This window comes from the organism of the source record quoted next, unplaced genomic scaffold, assembly GCF_019419815.1.
Source record: "Pyrus x bretschneideri cultivar Hongxiangsu unplaced genomic scaffold, Pyrus_bretschneideri_v1 Contig38, whole genome shotgun sequence".
In the NCBI taxonomy this organism is placed as follows: Eukaryota; Viridiplantae; Streptophyta; class Magnoliopsida; order Rosales; family Rosaceae; genus Pyrus; species Pyrus x bretschneideri.
In genome coordinates, this window is record NW_025999701.1 from 700,484 (window position 1) to 721,101 (window position 20,618).

Consider the following 20,618-nt stretch of genomic DNA (forward strand, 5'->3'; position numbering starts at 1 on the left):
AGTCGAAGTGCTTTGATGGTTTGCATGAGTAAAGGTTTATTGGCAAGAGACCATCAAGGTGATTATTCATAAAATCGAGTTTACTCAATTGAGTAAGTTCAGAGAAATCAAGGCCCCAGATGTTACCTGACCTGTAGGAATGTGCATGTAGAATTAGTTGAATATGCATTTAAATTTTTTGTATAATTCAACGAAAAATGTAGAGTATGCATGTAGAATTGGTTGAATAGCAGTTACAAAGACCACACTCAACATTGATGCCTACACCTTTGAACTTTGAAAATCTAAGTTTGAATAAAAATCATGTAGCGAATCTGTTAGTAATTATGCTGTGGATTTGAAATGAAAAAAACTTGTATTTATCGATTCATATCTTGATGGATATAAAATTTTAAAATCATCATTCATTGGTTAAAAGAGTTTGTTTTTCTCTACGAGACCATTTAAGGTTTTAGATAGAATGATTGTAGGATAAGTTGCATAATGGTTGGGTTTAATGTGATGGTAATGTTGAATTATTAGGTTTTGTTGATTTCATATTGTTGTTCATGGTAATTATGCAATAAAGTAAAATAATTATGCTAATTATAATGCTTTTAGCGTTAATAATGCACTAAAGTGGAAAAAAGGACAAACTACTAAACACTCGCAGCAATGGCTTCATATGCCTTTTAATATCCAAGTATTACATGACACGTGGCAGGGCGAAGCTGTAAGAAGGTGAGGCCACGCCTTTTCTTGCCGGAAATCAAGCACAGGAACGACTGATCCGACCCCGTCGGAAAACCTGCAAACCCGTGAGGGAATCCCTGCTGCTGCGCAGCCTGCGCTACGGCGGCCCCTTTTTTTTATTCAAATTACCCAGGCCGACCTTGATCAAATCTTCGAACTCTGATGCAGTCGTAGCAGCGTGCGGCGTTATAAGTTTCTGGTTCAGAGGTGCGAAGAACACGCTCTCAATTTTTTATCTTTGTTAAATCTAAATTCAAAGCGTGCGTTAAAATTATTTGTACTTTTTAAAAGTCAAACGTGCGTTTATCAAAAAGAGGCATATCCTATATATATCATTATATCTTAAGTATATTACAGGTTTTTTGTTTTGTCCTACCAATTTTAGATTCTTCCTCAAGAAAGTACAAATAAATCAATATAATCTTTTTTCTGTTATTAAACATTAATATAATTTAGTCCTTTCATTTATTGTAATTATTTGTCATATGGAATGATAAGTATTTAGTCTCCACCTAATTATATTATGCTAATGTCCTTTTGTTTCCTCCCCTAATTGACTGCTAACATCTTCTTTCTATTATGGTAATTTATACATACTGCCTTATTTTTCTACAAAACATATCATATCCTAAATTAATTACTAGATATTTCTGTGAAAATATATTTTTTTAAATAATAATGATATTATTTACATTAATAGCATCTCCAACCATTTGGGTTAAAACCTAAAACTTTTAATCGAGGAAACATGTTTTCTGCCCAACCCTTTTGGGTTAAATTTTTAGCCCTAAATCATTAAAGAATGAAATTTAGATTTTAAAATAACTTTTTTTTAAAAAAAAAAATTATTTGAATATGCTAATTTAATTTTATGAACATTTGAATCTAAAAATAATTAGATTCCAATAAATATTTTAAAAAAATCACTAAATTGACACTATGAAACTCGTGGAACACTATAAACGAATATGAAAGACATGACATATATATTTTTTAATTCTTTTCGCAGTTGGATTTAAATTTAGACCGTTAGATCTTTTTCTTTACGGCTAAATTTGTTCAGATTAGATTTTAGCCATTAAATTTAATGAATCATAAATATAAAACAAAAAAAAATATACATATATGGTGGGCCAACTCACTAACCCAGGGAAAATTCTGGGCTAAATTTGCCCCAAAAATAAAACTCAAATTTGACATAAGGGTTGGAGCAAGTTAGTATAAGTTTTGAAACCTAAAATTTGAGTTTTACTCCAAGGGTTGGGCTTAGCTTCACAATGGGTTAGCAACAATGTGATTCAAAATCGCCTTTGGTGAGAATCAAAGCTAGGACCTCTCACTCAACAAGTGAAGAGGAATACCACTAAACCGTAGCAAATAATATGTTTCAAATTCACATTTAATATAAAAAACGATACTTAAAACCTTAAGTTTCATACTAGTTCAGTTTGAGCTCACATTCATTTGATATGTTTTGTAAAAATTTCAAGAATTTGGGATGTGAGCTCAAACCAAACTTAATTGGTCTTCAACTGGCTCACACTCATCAAAGTTTTAAAGTGCGCTAGGCGCTAGTCGGGTGGCGGGTTAGGGCCTAACTCCTAGGCGGCTAGGCAAACTAGGTAGATTTAAGTAAATACATTATATTTCGTGTAAATAAGTGTCTATTTATACTATATATATATATATTATATAATTTCATCATAAACTACAAAATAGAATGACATATATATTATGAAGTATTAGAACATAATGAAAAATGGGGAACAAGCATATAATGTGTGTTCATTTAAGTATTCAACAAGTCTCTTATAATTTAATGAGAAAAATAAAATTCAAATGAAAAGTTATCTATTTTCTGTCTAAGTGAGTCACAACTTAGATGGATGCCTAGGTGGGTCTGACGGACAGGTGGGGTGGCCTAGACGGTCCCAAATGAGCATTTTAAGTATTACCTATGAATTAAAGGTATCCCACTCAAAAAACGTGGGGATATATATGAGGATATCCAAAACGTGGAAGGACCAGATCCATTGCCATTCGCAAGTATTATTTACGAATTAAGGATAAAATTCAAATTATTGCATGCTTAGAGATATATCATGTGATTTAAGAATGTCCAGCTTCTGCTATGGTGAGTGTTATTAAATTCTATATTTGCTCGCCTACCCGCACTAACTTCCTTTCGAAAAGCTTTTACGCGGTTTTGAAAGGTCCTACTTTTGATTGACCCATTCAAGCCACGAGGGTAATTCACTGTTCTAAAAATTCTAGTCTAATGCCAATTAGGTTCTGCTTAGACGATAAGCAGTTAGCCACCATCTCAATTAATTCCTAAGCGTTTGAAAATTAAGAAAGGGCATCTGGAACTGCTTAGATGTTTGCTTAGCCAACTTTGGTTATGACTCTCACTTAGACAAAAAATTGATAAAATTTCAGTTTGCATTTTATTTTTTTCAATAAAATGTAATAGACTTGTTGAATACTTGAATAAATACTAATTATATGGTTCCCCGTGTTTTTAATATGTTTTAATGCTTTATAATCAATATTTTATTTTATTTTATAATTTATATATCCAATACTACAATGTATTTTTTTAATATAAATAAACATATACAATAAATTTACTTAAATCTGCCTAGGTGCTAGGCCAACTAGTGGCTAACATTTTTAGAACATTGAGTTCATCCAAAATAATAATAAAAAAAAGCCACGAGAACATTGAGTTCATCCAAATAATAATAAAAAAAAAAGCCACGAGGTTACCTTTTGATTAAATTCTATATTTGCTTGCCTATAAATACATGATCATCCACGCATTCTTCTTCATATACTGACTAAAATTCTCCAACAGGAAAGCATGGCATTAATCCAGGATTCAGCAGAAGCTCAATCACAAAATGCTAAGCCTGAAGTTGCTCGGCAGACGGCAAATTTTCACCCAAGCGTTTGGGGAGATCAGTTCATAAATTATGATGATTCCCAAGACATTGTAATACATATCATGCATGCATGCACGCATATTATCTTCTACAATATCACAGCAGTTTTTTGACATTATGAGTTATGATATAGTGTATGGCTATTTTTAAATACATAAAATTTACACTTTCTAATAGAAGCGGACTTTACCATTTGCAGATTACTCAAGCTCAAAGTCAACAACAGGTTGATGAACTCAAAGAAATTGTGAGGGAAGGATTCACAACTAGTGCAACTGATTTTTCACTTCAGCTAAAGTTGATTGATGCAATTCAGCGCCTTGGCTTGGCATACCATTTTGAAGGAGAAATCGGAGAAGCACTTGAACGTATGCATTCTACGTTTGATGATGACCATGGCAACGATGATGTTGATCTATACACTGTTGCTCTTGGTTTCCGGCTGCTAAGACAACATGGATATAATGTTTCATGTGGTAGGTGTAAACAAATTAAATTAATTAGTTAATTTGAGTTACTATTAAAACTTTCTTAATTCTTTTGTCCCTATTTTCTGAAAATCATGCAGCCATATTCAACAATTTCAAAGATGAAAGTAGTTACTTCAAGGAAAGCTTGATTGATGACATGTCTGGTATGCTAAGCTTTTATGAAGCAACACATCTGAGGGTGCATGGAGAAGACATATTAGAAGAGGCTCTAGTATTCACCACCACTCACCTTGAGTCAGCAGCAACCCGTGTAAGCAATCCACTAGCTACACAAATAACTCAAGCCCTAGAGAGACCTCTGCGAAAAAGTCTAGAGAGATTATCTGCGCGACGTTACATTTCAATCTACCAAGAAGAAGCTTCACATAATGAATCTCTTCTGAAACTTGCAAAGTTAGACTTCAATCTTGTCCAGCCTTTGCACAAAAAGGAGCTTCAAGAGATCGCTAGGTAATTAAGCTGATCTTATTAGTTTGCAAGATGGCACCAAACACACACACACACACACACACAACTTTCGACTTCGAAGTAATTAATGGTTAAGTAATATGTTTAGGTGGTGGAGAGCACTAGACTTTGAAAGGAAACTGCCATTTGCAAGAGATAGGATGGTAGAGTTGTACTTTTGGATCGTCGGAGTGTATTTTGAACCCCAATACTCTGTTGGGAGAAAAATTATGACAAAAGTGAGTGTCTTGCTCACAATATTGGATGATATCTACGATGCATTTGGTACATTTGAAGAGCTCGTAGTCTTTACTGAAGCGATTGACAGGTTTGAGACATTTAAATAATAACTATCTGTTAAAAATTATCAAAAACTGCTACTTTATTCCAATGATTACGATGATGATTATGCTAGCGCTTCAGGTGGGATGTCAATTGCATTGATGAACTCCCGGAATATATGCAAACATTTTATCATGCACTTTTAAATCTCTACAATGATATTGAGGCAGAGATGGCCAAGGAAGGAAGATCATACCGAGTTCCATATGCAATACAAGCTGTATGTAGTACATAAACATATGCAGAACTTTCCTTTTAAACTTTTTTTCCTTCCTGGTAAATTAACATAGCCTTGGCTCGTCAGATGAAAGATCAAGCTCGATCCTATTTTAATGAGGCCCGATGGTTGCACGAGGGACGAGTTCCAAGCATGGAGGAGTATATGCGTGTTGCAACAGTTTCGATTAGTTACACCTTTCTTACAACCATATCTTTACTTGGCATGGGAGATGTTGTAACGAAGGAAGCATTTGAGTGGTTGTTCACTGACCCCAAAATTGTTAGAGCTGCAAATACAATTTTTAGGCTCATGGATGACATTGTTTCCACAGACGTACGTATAATTTATTAGCTTGTTGTGCGATTATTTCAAAGCAGTAAGATCCTAAGACAAATTAATTTTGGATTTAATTTTTGCAGTTTGAGAAAGAGAGAGGGCATGCTGCTTCTAGTGTTGACTGCTACATGAAGCAATATGGGGTGTCAAAGCAAGAGACAGTTGATGTTTTTCAGAAGCAAATTATGGGTTTGTGGAAGGATATAAACGAGGAGTTCCTTAGACCAACTTCTGTGCCAATGCCTATTCTTATGCGCGTTCTCAATTTAACAAGAGTAACTGATCTTCTTTACAAAGGGGAAGATGGATTCACACGTGTGGGAAAGGTGACAAGAGATAGTGTTACTTCAGTCTGTATCGATCCTGTGCCACTATGAGTTGGTTTCGTTGCTGTTAGAATATCAATGTTTTATGATGTTTCGTTGAATAAGATGACCTATGTACTTTTTTATTTTGATGAAAGATCAACTCATAAAGCCCTTAGGCACAACAAGAATAAGGCCAATAAAAGCCCAAATAAAAAGCATAAACGATTGGCGTGAGTTAGTAGTTTGGTTACGAATATAATTATTATTATTGTATTTCCTAAATTTATTAGGGTCATTAACTATTACTTGGACTACAAGAGATGTGAGTATATGTATTACCTCCAAGATGGAGAAGAATATTTAGAAGAATATTGGAGTCCTAGAATTATTTTTAATTGGGTTTCAGAGGAGATTTCGACGTGTCTCTATAAACCCTAACCCTTTTTGCCGACTTGGAGATCTTGTTGGCTGGAAAATAGCAACCTGCAGTAAAACCAAAGGTGATCTCGAAACAAGAGAATCACCTTGAACCTAAATCCTAGGAACCTAACCGCATCAGTAAAACCAAAGATGATATCGAAACAAGAGGATCGCCTTGAACCTAATCCTAGAAACGTAATCACATAACTACACTACCATTTCTTCTTTCAATGGCAGAAAGCCATGCAACAATTTCTACCGTGGGGTGAACCATTGGGCTTGCTGTGCTGACATACAGTGTGGGCTGTTTTGGGCTTACGGAGCCTGGAGCCCACACTCCAAGCAAACAGAAGGCAGGTGCGATGGTGCCAATATTATCAGCAGACTGGGCACGAGTCCGCTTAGGCCATTAGCAATACTCAATGATGATGTACAATCGAACCCAGAAAATCTAGGCCCGCAGCTTTCATTATTGAATTTGATTTTGTCCCAAGAACAATCCGATGATCTAGGTAACACAGACATAGCTTTAATTGTCACTACTAATGGCCGTATTTCCCCACTTAAGGGGACGGGTTCAATAGCACTCACTCCTACTCTTCTTTCTACACAACTACTTACTTGTTCCGTCACTCTCTAGCCATTTGTTATATTTGGGATAGGTCACTGAACAATTAGACTGTGTTGTGCTAATGTTTCCGTCTTACCGTTTACTTCAAAATATCCTAACTGAGGCAATCATTTGGGCGTGTTACTAAGAGCATGGTGTTGTACTATGTTGATAATGTTGCACAAGGACGTGTACATCAAGTTCAAGGTTGTAATAATGAAGGGTTGAAGACTGTTCAGTTGTGGCATCATAGGCTAGCTTATGCCTCTTTTGGTTATTTACGAAAATCACTTTTAGTAATATTTCAGATTCTTCATTGAAGTGTAATGTTTGCACATTAGCTAAAAGCCATCAAGCCTCTTATTCTTCAAGTTTAAATCAAAGAACAAGGACGTGTACATCAAGTTCAAGGTTGTAATAATGAAAGGTTGAAGACTGTTCAGTTGTGGCATCGTAGGCTAGCTTATGCCTCTTTTGGTTATTTATGAAAATCACTTTTAGTAATATTTCAGATTCTTCATTGAAGTGTAATGTTTGCACATTAGCTAAAAGCCATCAAGCCTCTTATTCTTCAAGTCATCTATGCTATTGATCTCATTAATCGAAGCCATCACATGTTCTCTCTTTTAGAACACCCTTGACCATGTTGTCTGATCATGCTTTCCTTCCCTCCACTCTCCATGTTGAACCTCGGGTTTTTGGTTGTGCGGCATATGTTAATCGTCACAAAATAGTTACCCTTTTTGTGTATTTTGAGTCTAATTTAGTTGACCTACCTAGTAATGCATGGTGGCTTGACTATGGCTCTTCTATTCATGTCACGAATTCATTGCAGGGCTTCACAATAAAGAGAACACCAAATAAAGATGAAGTGACAGTCTTGGTGGGTAATGCAAGAAGGGTTCAAGTCAAAGCTTTCGGGACTGTTAGATTTAAGTTAGAATTTGGTTTTTTATTTAGATTTAGAAAATGTTTCTTATGTACCTTTCATGAAAAAGGAAGTTAGTTTTAGTTTCAAAACTTGTTTTGTTAGGGTATTATTTTACTAAATAATATTGGTTTCAACATTTTTTTATTTATAATTCTTCTCATATTGGCGCTGGTTTTATGAGTAACGGTATGTTTTTAATTTAAACTAAATGTCGATAATGTAGTCTTTAATGTTGAAAAGAATCCCTCAAAACCCCTTTAATCATCTCACCTTTGGCACAAAAGGCTCGGCCATATTTCAAAAACATGGATGGATCTTTTAATCAAAAATGACATTTTACCACCCTTAAACTTCAATGATTTTGAAATTTGCATAGAATGCATTAAGGGAAAATGACTAATTCAAGAAAGGAAGGATCAACCAAAAGCAAACAACTTCTGGAGATCATTCATACATACATTTGTGGTCCATTTCCTACAAAAACAATTGATGGGAACAAGTATTTTATAACAATGATTTTTCCTGTTTTGTTTTATGTACTTGATCTCTAAGGAGTCAAAAGCTTTTGAAGTTTTAAAAATTTTTAAAATTGAAGTTGAAAACCAATTGGAAAGAAAGATCAAAGTTGTTAGGTCTGATAGAAGAGGCGAGTATTATGTCAAGCAAAGTGAAACTGGCAGACAACCAAAACCATTTGCATTGTATCTTCAAAGTCATGGCATCGTAGCTCAGTACACAACCCTTGGGACACCTAAGCAAAATAGGGTCTTAGAAAGAAGAAATAGGACGATGATGGACATGGTTAGAAGTATGATGTGCAAGGTTGATTTGCCATTATTTCTATAGGGAGAGGCAGTCAAAACTACCAACTATATTGTTAATCGAGTACCTAAAAACCCTTTTCAAACTTTGGACATACATGTAAAAGACCTAGTCTAAATTGCTTACATGTTTGGGGATGAAAAGCCGAAGCCAAGATTTATAACCCTAATGGCAAGAAACTTGATCCCAAGACACTCTTGTTACTTCATGGGATATGCTAAGAGATCTAACGAGTTTCGATTCCATTGCCCTAATCACAACATGAAGATTGTTGAAACTAGAAAGGCATTATTCTTGGAGTTACAGATGGATACTGATTCAAGTATTAGAACTAATGATTTTGTTTTTGAAGAAGAGGGAGAAATGGGGAATGGAGAAGAAAATGAAATGGATCATCATCAGCCTACAACAACAGTGGTTGAGATCACTGATCTAAGCAAAGAATGTGACACTGATGATGATCGAGCCATGAACTTAGGAAATGAAATTGAAGCATCAACCCATGGAGAGTAACAACCAAGAGTGGTTATAGCAAATATTGAAGCAGCAGTTGTAGATGACAATGATCAGCGAGGACACCAAGAAGCTGAAGTTGTCAATAATATTTCGTGCCCTGGAGAAAGTCAACTAGGGTTAGAAAATCAACACACTCAGCTGACTTCGTGTATATGGCAGAAACAGAATTCAATATGTCAAAGTTCGATGATCCAGATAACTAAAAAGAAGTTATTTCGAGAATAAAGGCAGACAAGTGGATGGAAGCTGTGAAAAGTGAGCTTTCTTCATTGGAGTAAAATGAAGTATGAAGTCTTGTAGAGCCGAGTGAATAAGTCAAACTAATAGGTTGTAAGTGGGTATTTAAAACCAAAAGGAACTTAAAGGTAATGTAGAAAGACACAAGGCAAGATTGGTGGCTAAGGGGTTTACTCAGAGAGAGGAAATTGATTATAAAGAAACTATCTACTAAGGATACTTTCAGAGTTGTAATGGCAATAATAACTTGTTTTTACATCAAATGGATGTAAAGACAACTTCCTTGAATGGTGAATTGGAAGAGGATATCTACATGGTGCAACTAGAAGGATTAAAAGAGGAAGGGAGAGAAAACAGGATTTGCAAGTTTAAGAAATCCATTTATGGATTGAAACAGGCATGGTACTTGAAGTTTCATCGTGTTGTCTGGCTTCGCAGAAAATCCATCTGATGCTTGTATATATTTGAAAATCTATAGGAGCAACTTATGATACTTTATGTGGATGATATACTGCTAGCATCCAAAAGACATGAGCAATTGCATGTTATGTCCTCTTCTAGACGGCTTTGTTTTATGCATTGAGACACTGTTATTGAATTTTCTTAACTACTGTTGGTTGATTAAGTTTTCCCTAAGGTTTAGTTATGATGATATACATTGTATATATCAGGATGACAATTTAACTTCTTGTTTTAAGAATGCAACAAAAGGTCTTTGATACGAAGCATGAAGAAAGACTGCATGGGCAGTCATGAAGAGGACCACATGTTAAATGTGTTATAGTACATGTCCAGTCATATTTAGGTGTAGTTCATATCATAATGGTGTTTTATGTCTGACTGAGTTTCACGGATGTGATTATGGGGATGGTATTCATAAAGATTGAATGCAAATCCTTTTAGTTCTCTCTGAATACTCAGTAATGACAAAAACATGAACTCAGGATCTTGTTGAGATCAAACTCGTGGCCATTTAAGTATGATCACGAATATGGAGATAACGTGATAAACAAGTGTTAGCCCTAGTGGGAGAATGTAAGACTTAAGAAAGCTGCACACTTGTTTCACGTGTGTTTGAAGGTTGGGATCATAGAGATTGAGTGTAACAGTGTTTGTAAGCTATTTTTGAGTGTGTACATTTAGGTTTCGTAGCTTTGACACTCCTGATAAACATATATATTGATAGATGTGCTTACTGATATAAACACTTGGGTAAAGTAGTGATAAGGTTGAGTTTGATAAGGATTGATATTAGGGGAATCGTCTTACTGATCACCACTGCATGCAGTATAAATAAAGGGTCCCTGCACTCTCAGTTGATATGCAATATAAGTGCCTCACGCTCCATAGAACTGAGTAGTTGCATTCAGAGATTGGCGAGTAGCAGAAGACTCTTAACTTCAACCCTAGCAAGCATGGATTTTTCAGGTTAGTGGTTAATTATTTGGTTTAGTGAACAAGTTATGTGTTAATTTAATCTTATAGGTCAGGTTTAGGGTCACATGAAATTCATCCAAAATTCATTTAAATCTTGTCAAGTACGCGTAAATGTATGAGTACAAAATTTCGAGGCTCAGACTTGTAACCCTTGGAGGAACACTCCATTTCTTAAACGGCTCATACCATTGTGAAACATGTGCAAATTGGACTTGCCCAATAGTGTAATTATCCGCAACCAAATAACCAAACAAGGGAGAGAGAGAGCACAATCATTGTGAAAACAAACAGGTGATTACAGTGATGATCTCGTATTTGGATGTCGCATAAGAAATAACAAATCCGCTTCCTTTGTCTGTCTTGACAATCTGCGACTCCCAACGGTAAGTAGTCAAACCCCAATTTTCTACTTTTTACTCTCTTTTGAAATTTCAGAATCAGTTGAGCTCAAATCTGAAAAAAAAAAAAAATTGAGCCAAAATGCTCAAGTCTCTTTAGTTTAGTTGAGGCAGTAAAACTGTAGATCCTTGAGTTGATTTTCATCTACCTTAACAGATATCAATGACTGGTATAGTGGCACAAATATGTGGCATGACGTGAATTTGTTCCAGAAGAAACCAGGAGGAGGTATGAAATTTTCATTTTCTTTCACCTTTTTTTTTGGAGAAGAGATAAGATAATTACACTAAATTCATCTAAAATATGGAGAGGGCGGAGCACACTGTTCTTGAGCCAACTTGGTTAAACTTGGATCTGCTAGTAAAGATCATAGTTCATTACTAGCTAGTTAATTATGGATCCCTCCCTTTCTATTTCTGATGAATGAAACCACAGGGCCTTCCCAAATTATCTTCTGTATGAGGTCTTTACGGTTGTTGGTATATGGTCTTATCGTTATGATTATGAACCACAGAGATCTTTTCCTTCTGCTTCTAATCTTTTGCTTGAATCAAATCAGTAGTCAGGGAGCTCAAGGACAAAATTTTTATGGGTGGTCTTTGTTTTTCGTTTATGATGAGTGCTTATTTGTTCCATATTGACAATTTCCCTTGCAGTTGGCACGTAATATTGCCGTATAGTATTTCCCCCGACCAACTACTAGTCCTCGTCAATATGTAAGTATCATGAATTTTTCATTCTTATTGGAACAGTAATTGACGAAGGATTTTGATTTGTTTCGGGCATGGAGATTGTGGAATGAAGGGAATTCTTTCGAACTGACTGATGCATGCTTAGGAAGCTCAGGCACACTATTGAAAGTGTTGCGTTGCATCCACATTGGTCTCTTATGTGCGCAACATCATCCTGACGATAGGCCAAGCACAGTGTCTGTGGTTATAAAGTTGGGAAGTGAGACTACTTTGGCTCAGCCGAAACAATCTAGTTTCCTCATGGAAAAGGAATCACATGAAGCATGTCCTAATTCAGGTAAACAGTCAGCTTCAACCAACGAGCAGTTGAAACCAATTGGTTTTATATTTTTTATACTTTATCTTTTTTTTTATAAATTTCACATTAAGAAAAGAACGGATCTTGCATATACTTATAAGTAATGGATTATTCCAACCTCAACTTTGTTCAAAAAGAGAGAGCACAACATTGTGGAAACATAGATTACTCATTGCGGAACAAAACCCAATTGCCACCAAGTTTACAAGTGAAACATCAATTAATAAATGCACCACATGGACCCCATTTTATGCATTCTATTTTCAACAACATCTATGCAATAGGCGGCAGCAAACTAAATATTATAGGATTTGGATCCTCTCCTGAGCTAATGGAGAGGATCCTCCTGACCAACTATCGTGGATCGTTGGATTTTTATCCAACAGTTACAAATAAGGAGGTTCCTTTAAAGTTATAATAATTATAGTCGTTGAATAAAAATCAAACGGCCCACGATTATTGGTCAGGTCGATCCTCTCCATTGGCTCAGGAGAGGATCCAAATCCAATATTACAAGGTTATACTATTTACACGCTTATTTTTTACCAATTTTTATGGCTCAAAGCTTCCTCCATCACTTGAAACTAATGTGGTTCCATCAACGATAGATTGCGAGGGTGTAATGTTGCGAACAAAATAAACATCAACCTGGTACAGTGTTAATTAGGCAGAAAACAAACATGACCCGTGGAAGTTTTGTTCCCGGCCTACCAGTTTCATACAAGTCAAAGATAAGATTAAAAAGGATTCTTGTGGTTGATAATTTGGGAGAAGGCCATATACCAACAACTGCGACGAATTGACACATATGTAGTTAATAAGACCCTAGTGTTTTCTCTCTTCAGTCTTCTGGAAGGCCAAGAGTGCGCACGGCTACCCTCTGTTGACTGGTAGGCACGTCATCTTTATAAAATCCAGGGCAACCGTTGATCATTCCAGATTCTGCTATGTTGGCGAAGGATAAGCAATTAAGCATAATAATATATCCACAATTATTTGTCGTATGCATTTGGATGGAAAATGACTGAATCACAACAGTCTTTTTGTTCTGATTATATCTTCGACTTGAAGAATACGATTACCATTAGGCATTGAGTTCAAAAACCAAAGGAATTCAATGGGGGGTTTTGGTTTTCTGCTCATCTGTACTAAATAATGATACGGTGTGTGAAAATTATTTGGTACGTAGGCTTCACAACATATGTAACCAATTTGTGCAAACCATGATACAATCAAGACCAATCTCAGAAATTCACGAGCAATTCCCCCCATCCCGTGTACTTTTTATTTTGGTAAATATACGTATTAAATACAGTGAAATTCTTACAGGTAAATAACAACAATCCTATTTCATTGTAGCGATACAAATCAAGATAATTAAAGCACAAAGGAAGGGGTAACTAATTAACTACTTGTGTGCATAATGGTTCCAAGGGTCTAACAAACCATTAACGTTGAATCATTCTGATTTTCCTACAAGCATAAATTAAAGGGAACAATTTTTTTTCCATCGTAGTAGCAAATTAAGACAATTAATTTGTTTTTTCCTACAAGCATAATTCAGTGGAACTTTTACGGGTAGCACATTAAATCAAATAAATTCTACCAACCAACTAAGATGATCTTCACATTCCACGGGTTCACAATCTTTGTTGACTCCACATTATCATCTTCGAATCGCATGAAAAACCCCATAACTGCATCACAAGGCAACATACACAAACAACACAATACATATCAGCTAGAATGCGCTTTCAAAAGTCACATAAAAGAAATTCAGAAAGCTAAAATCTCAATGACCAAGATAACAATTTCTTAGTGCAATTAAAACCTTAGAACTGAAAATTTCCACTTACTAAATCTCAACAAGACGAAAACCACCACAACCCAGTCCTAATCCTCTGCCTTCAACGTTGAGGGCTTATCCCTAACCTCATAAGCAGTCACCACCTGAAAATTAAAAGCTTCTTTTGAGTTTTCAAATTTAGTATTTAGTTTTCACTTTATGAGTATTAAAGGAGCTTTGGTTTTTTTTCTTCTCAAACTATTGAACTTTACTTGTTTTTTTTTATTCTTATTTTTATTTTGGAAAAATTTTGACTGTAGCAAAATTACAATCAAAACTCCCTCAACTTTTATTAAAACGAGAAGCCTAAAAGTACAAGCAAACCAAAGGCTCAACTACAACTATAAACAAACAGAAAAGGGCCGAAACCAACAGAAAAAAGGAGGCCCCACAACAGTGAAACCCAAAAAAACACCCAAGAGCCAATCGAGAAGCTTCTGCTGAAAACTCCTCCACCGACAAAGATCCAGGCCAGCCACAGGAAACGTTATACACCATTGAGTAACGTCATCTTAGACACCACCGCCAACCCTGAACAGCAATCAGATCACAGCACTAACAGGTGATAGTTGGTACCAAAGAGGGATTAGCCAGCTACTGGGAAAAAGCTCGGGGAAACTCACGAGTAACACTGCCAAAAAAAACAGACAATAAGGAGAACATGATGGTGTGGGAAACACCCGAGCCAGGACCAACACCCCAACTCTACACACGAACTCAAAAGGAACGGTTGAAGATCGGACTGAGGAAGGGATGGGGAAAGGAATACCAACGGAAGATGAAGAAGAAGACAGGCCTGAAGGAAAAATAGGGAGAAGCATCAGAAGAATAAAACAGAAGAAGAAAAGGAAAAGAGAAGAACACAACAAAGAATGGGAGAAAATAAGAAAACAGAAGAAGAAAAGGAAAAGAGGCAACTGACTCCAGCCAAAGCCAGAGTCAGCGCCTGAGAAGGTGGGCAAGATGAAGACCCTCACCAAAAGGGGAAGAAAACTCTTGCAGAGGAGATAAGGTCTCTCACGGAAGGAGAGAAAGAAAAAAGGCAATTTAATTATATTTGAACTTTACTTTCTTTAGGACTAGTTTAACTATCAAAGTTTAAGTTTTCACACATGTCATTGTCACATACAGTGGAAAGCTACTGCCCAAGCCTACTTTGATGAGGCTAGATGGTTCTGCAAACAATGCATCCCAAGCATGGAGGAGTATATACACGTTGCAACAGGTTCTGTTGGTAACACCTTACTTTCAACTGTATTTGTGGTTCACATGGAAGATAATGTAACGAATGAGATATTTTAGTGGTTGTCCAATTGGCAATAAACCCCAAAAATCTCGAGCTTCCAATATCATTTTTGGGCTCATCGATGCCATTGGGGGCATAAGGTACAATTCTCAATGAAAAATGAAAGCTTCTTTTTTATTAGTTTAGGGCCACTTGAGAAGAATTAGATTAGTTTAGATTTAGGTTTAGAGTTCAGGGTTCACTAAAAAATGAAAAATTAAATGCTTCTTTTTGAGTTTTCAAAATTTAGTTTTTAGTTTTCACTTTATGGGTATTAAAAGAGCTTTTTTTTTCTTAAACTATTGAACTTTACTTGTTTTTTTTTTTTGTTTTTTTGTTTTTTTTTTTTTTTTTTGAAAAAGTTTGATTGTAGCAAAATTACAGTCAAAAGTCCCTCAACTTTTATTAAAACAACAAGCCCAAAAGTACAAGCAAACCAAAGGCCCAACTACAAATATACACAAATAGAAAAGGGCCGAAACCAATAGAAAAAAGAAAGAGGCCCCACAACAGTGAAACCCAAAAAACACCCACCAGCCAATCGAGAAGTTTCTACTGAAAACTTATCCACCGAGAAAGATCCAGGCCAGCCATAGGAAACGTCATCCACCACTGAGCAACGCATCTAAGACACCACCGCCAACCCCGAACAGCAATCAGATCACATCCATTAACAGGTAATAGTTGGCACCAAATAGGGATTAGCCAGTTACCGGGAAAAAGCTAGGGGGAAACTCACGAGCAACACTGCCGAAAAAAGCAAACAATAAGGAGAATGTGGTGGTGTGGGAAACTCCCGAGCCAGGAACAAGACCCCAGCTCTACACACGAACTCAAAAGGAACTATGGCTGAAGATTGGACTGAGGTAGGGATAGGGAGAGGAATATCGACTGAAGATGAAGAAGAGGACATGCCTGAGGGAAAAATAGGGAGAAGCATCAGAAGAAGAAAAGGAAAAGAGAAGAACACAGTAGAGAAAGGGAGAAGAGAAGAAAACAAAAGAAGAAAAGGAAAAGAGGCAATCGACTCCAGCCAAAGCCAGAGTCGACGCCTGAGAAAGTGGACAAGATGAAGACCCTCATCAAAAGGGGAAGAAAACTCTCACAGAGGAGATAAGGTCTCTCAAGGAAGGAGAGAAAGAAAAAGGCAATTTAATTATATTTAAACTTTACTTTCTTTAGGACTAGTTTAACTATCAAAGTTTAAGTTTTCACACATGTCATTGTCAAATACAATGGAAAGCTACTGCCTAAGCCTATTTTGATGAGGCTAGATCGCTATGCAAATGATGCATCCCAAGCATGGAGGAGTATATACATGTTGCAACGGGTTCTGTTAGTAACACCCTACTTTCAATTGTATTTGTGGTTCACATGGAAGATCAAGCGGGCGATTTATTCACCAAAGATAATGGGGTAAGTGCTCTAGAGATTGAGAAGTTGAGGGGACGGTGCGTCTTCTTTTCGAAAATGAACCTCTCCCTCTTCTCCCAGACCGTTGGGTGTGGTATCCCTAATTAGCATTTGGGTTATGGAGAAACAACCGGTTGCCATGAAGAAGAGCTGCTAAGTCATTTTCATTTATTCAGACCAAAAGGCGAAGCAGCCTGTAACTTGGAAAAACGAATCTTTTTATGAGCGACTCGAACCTCCACCCATTTCGGCTTCGGTATGGGAAATTTTGAACGGTCATTGATGGCTGAATCCTTTCCACGATTAGTGAAACGTTTAGGTAAGAGAAGCCACTCTAGATTGTGAGGAGTGAGAGGTCTAACCCTTTCCAGTTGCAATGCAAGACAGGAATTTGCATTGCCCAATGAATTAATTTCGAACAACATACCTCCATACCTACCAACTCGTCACTAAACTCTAGATTGTGAGGAGAGAGAGCTCTAATCCTTACTCAATTTATATTCCCCCTTCCAATCTCCATCGGTAACCAAGACGTCTTTATACCAGCCTTTGTCCTGACAAGGAACATCCTGGATATATGACCCCCAAAAAAGATTAGGTCTGGCCGTGAAATAATAGTGGATGTCAAAACCCATCCTCATGCAGTGCAACATCCTGATGCAGTGTAACATTGTTCCCCACCTCACCATTGTCCCCTATACCACCACCGTACTCATACCCACCCTGCCCAAAAATTATACAAATTTCCTAACGTACACTACAAAAAAATGGGTCTTATGGAAAGCTCAAAACGCGTTACAAAAGTAGCAAAACGCATTATAACAAAGTGGTGTCGTAAATGTTTGGTCGATTATATGCGACGCTTTGAGTGCATCACAAATACTATTTACACGGGTTTGCATCACAAATAAGTGGCCTCGGGTTTAAAAAAAATAAAAAATTGGGCATCAAATGGGACGCCACAACGACATTATTTTTAATAGCTTCACCAAAATTATTTCATGTGAAATTTACTATAGGTTCCAAACTAAAATAACAATCCAACCTCACTGATACTATTCATAATTTACAAATAAATAATAATTTATTTGGTTGCTTCGAGAATGAAGAATGTATTTGACTTCTAGTATTTAAACATATATACATTATCCTGAACATTTATACCATCTATAATCCTACAGGAATTATGTCATTCCAAATTGGCTTTTTAGTTCGATAACTAACTTCCTCCCTTCAACCCTGCCAGTAAATTATGTCACTCCTTGCAGCAGCTCTACTCTTAGTCCTTTGCATAGAGGCTCAAATTAAAACAGAAGCATGTCCACCTACCGACTAGGAATTAAAAGTATCTAATTCAATGGAACTCTTACTGGTAACACATTAATGTTTCAGTGTCGTCTCCTTTCCCTTTTCCTTTTCCAGTGTAGGTTGTGTGAAGATCTCCATTGTCCACCCCTATTCTCCGCATCAAATTCAAACATCAAAGCCTTTGCAACAGTGCAAGAATTAAAGTTATTGCAAACACAAGGTCGGCAAATAATTTGGGAAGCAAAAAGAAAAAACTGCAGCTCTGCTTACCAATGAGAGGTACAATGTTCTTGATATACAATTGAATATGAAAGTTAACAAGTTGAACTCCAATAAACTTGGCAAGCACTCTGAGAGGCATATCACTGCAAACAAGGAATATGCAGTTAGAAGCACAGGATAAGTGATAAAACCATGAGAGAACACTTTCATATAAGACAAGCTATTAACAAAAAAGAGTTTCCATTTGCAATAACAAGTGTGTCTTCCTTTTTCTATGGAAATCTTAAATAATGATACGGTGTGTGAAAATTATTTGGTACGTAGGCTTCACAACATAGGTAACCAATTTTGTGCAAACCATGATACAATCAAGACCAATCTTAGAAATTCACGAGCAATTCCCCCCATCCCGTTTACTTTTTATTTTGGTAAATATACATATTCGATACAGTGAAATTCTTACAGGTAAATAACAACAATCCTATTTCATTGTAGCGATACAAATCAAGATAATTAAATCACAAAGGAAGCGGTAACTAATTAACTACTTGTGTGCATAATGGTGCCAGGGGTCTAACAAACCATTGACGTTGAATCATTCTGATTTTCCTACAAGCATAAATTAAAGGGAACCATCTTTTTTCCATCGTAGCAGCAAATTAAGACAATTAATTTGTTTTTTCCTACAAGCATAATTCAGTGGAACTTTTACGGGTAGCACATTAAATCAAATAAATTCTACCAACGAACCGAGATGATCTTTTTCCATCGCAGCAGCAAATTAAGACAATTAATTTGTTTTTTCCTACAAGCATAATTCAGTGGAACTTTACGAGTAGCACATTAAATCAAATAAATTCTACCAACGAACCGAGATGATCTTCACATTCCACGGGTTCACAATCTTTGTTGACTCTACATTATCATCTTTGAATCACATGAAAAACCCCATAACTGCATCACAAGACAACATACACAAACAACACAATCCATATCAGCTAGAATGCGCTTTCAAAGGTCACATAAAAGAAATTCAAAAAGCTAAAATCTCAATGACCAAGATAACAATTTCTTAGTGCAATTAAAACCTTAGAACTGAAAATTTCCACTTACTAAATCACAACAAGAAGAAAACCACCACAACCCAATCCCAATCCTCTACCTTCAACGTTGAGGGCTTACCCCTAACCTTATAAGCAGTCACCACCTGAAAAATTAAAAGCTTCTTTTTGAGATTTCAAAATTTAGTATTTAGTTTTCACTTTATGGGTATTAAAGGAGCTTCAGTTTTTTTCTTCTCAAACTATTGAACTTTACTTGTTTTTTTTATGTTTGGAAAAAGTTTGACTGTAGCAAAACTACAGTCAAAACTCCCTCAACTTTTATTAAAACAACAAGCCCAAAAGTACAAGGAAACCAAAGGCTCAACTACAACTATACACAAACAGAAAAGGTCCGAAGTCAACAGAAAAAAGGAGGCCCCACAACAGCGAAACCCAAAAAAACACCCAATAGCCAACCGAGAAGCTTCTACTGAAAACTCCTCCACCGACAAAGATCTAGGCCAGCCACAGGAAATGTCATACACCACTGAGCAACCCGTCTCAGACACCACCGCCAACCCCGAACAGCAATCAGATCACAGCACTAACAGGTGATAGTTGGCACCAAAGAGGGATTAGCCAGCTACCGGGAAGAAGCTCGGGGAAACCCACGAGCAACACTGCCGAAAATAGCAGACAATAAGGAGAACATAGTGATGTGGTAAACACCCGAGCCAGGAACAACACCCCAGCTCTACACACGAACTCAAAAGGAACGGTTGAAGATCGGACTAAGTAAGGGATAGGGAGAGGAATACTGACGGAAGATGAAGAAGAGGACAGGCCTGAAGGAAAAATAGGGAGAAGCAGCAGAAGAATAAAATAGAAGAAGAAGGAAAAGAGAAGAACACAGCAAAGAAGGGGAGAAAATAAGAAAACAGAAGCAGAAAAGGAAAAGAGGCAACCAACTCCAGCCAAAGCCAGAGTCGGCGCCTGAGAAGATGGGCAAGATCTAGACCTTCACCAAAAAGGGAAGAAAACTCTCACAGAGGAGATAAGGTCTCTCACGGAAGGAGAGAAAGAAAAAAGGCAATTTAATTATATTTGAACTTTACCTTCTTTAGGACTAGTTTAACTATCGAAGTTTAAGTTTTCACACATGTCATTGTCAAATACAGTGGAAAGCTACTGCCCAAGCCTACTTTGATGAGGCTGGATGGTTATTCAAATGATGCATCCTAAGCATGGAGGAGTATAT

General features: G+C 36.6%; 1 protein-coding gene and 1 long non-coding RNA gene across 2 annotated transcripts; one reads left to right on the top strand and one right to left on the bottom strand.

Moving 5' to 3' along the window:
* Positions 1 to 3,585: 3,585 nt before the first annotated feature.
* On the top strand, positions 3,586 to 5,964 carry LOC103946652 ((-)-alpha-pinene synthase-like). Its single transcript, XM_009357409.2, has 7 exons — positions 3,586 to 3,727; positions 3,877 to 4,153; positions 4,246 to 4,618; positions 4,725 to 4,943; positions 5,039 to 5,177; positions 5,262 to 5,510; positions 5,597 to 5,964. The coding sequence occupies exons 1-7, from the start codon at positions 3,596 to 3,598 to the stop codon at positions 5,888 to 5,890; spliced, it is 1,683 nt and encodes a 560-aa protein (XP_009355684.2). The 5' UTR covers positions 3,586 to 3,595; the 3' UTR covers positions 5,891 to 5,964.
* Positions 5,965 to 13,487: 7,523 nt separating this feature from the next.
* Positions 13,488 to 15,634, bottom strand: LOC125468424. Its single transcript, XR_007250799.1, has 3 exons — positions 14,463 to 15,634; positions 14,100 to 14,193; positions 13,488 to 13,940 (listed from the first exon to the last, which is right to left on the bottom strand). It is a non-coding gene; the product is annotated as an uncharacterized LOC125468424 (long non-coding RNA).
* Between the last annotated feature and the right edge of the window lie 4,984 nt (positions 15,635 to 20,618).

What these genes read in the sequence shown, in the direction of transcription:
- LOC103946652 (XM_009357409.2), top strand. Translation starts at nt 3,596, where the DNA reads ATGGCATTAATCCAGGATTCAGCAGAAGCTCAATCACAAAATGCTAAG. An exon ending in ATGATGATTCCCAAGACATT is followed by an intron (nt 3,728 to 3,876) that starts GTAATACATATC and finishes TACCATTTGCAG; the next exon opens with ATTACTCAAGCTCAAAGTCA. An exon ending in TTCCATATGCAATACAAGCT is followed by an intron (nt 5,178 to 5,261) that starts GTATGTAGTACA and finishes TTGGCTCGTCAG; the next exon opens with ATGAAAGATCAAGCTCGATC.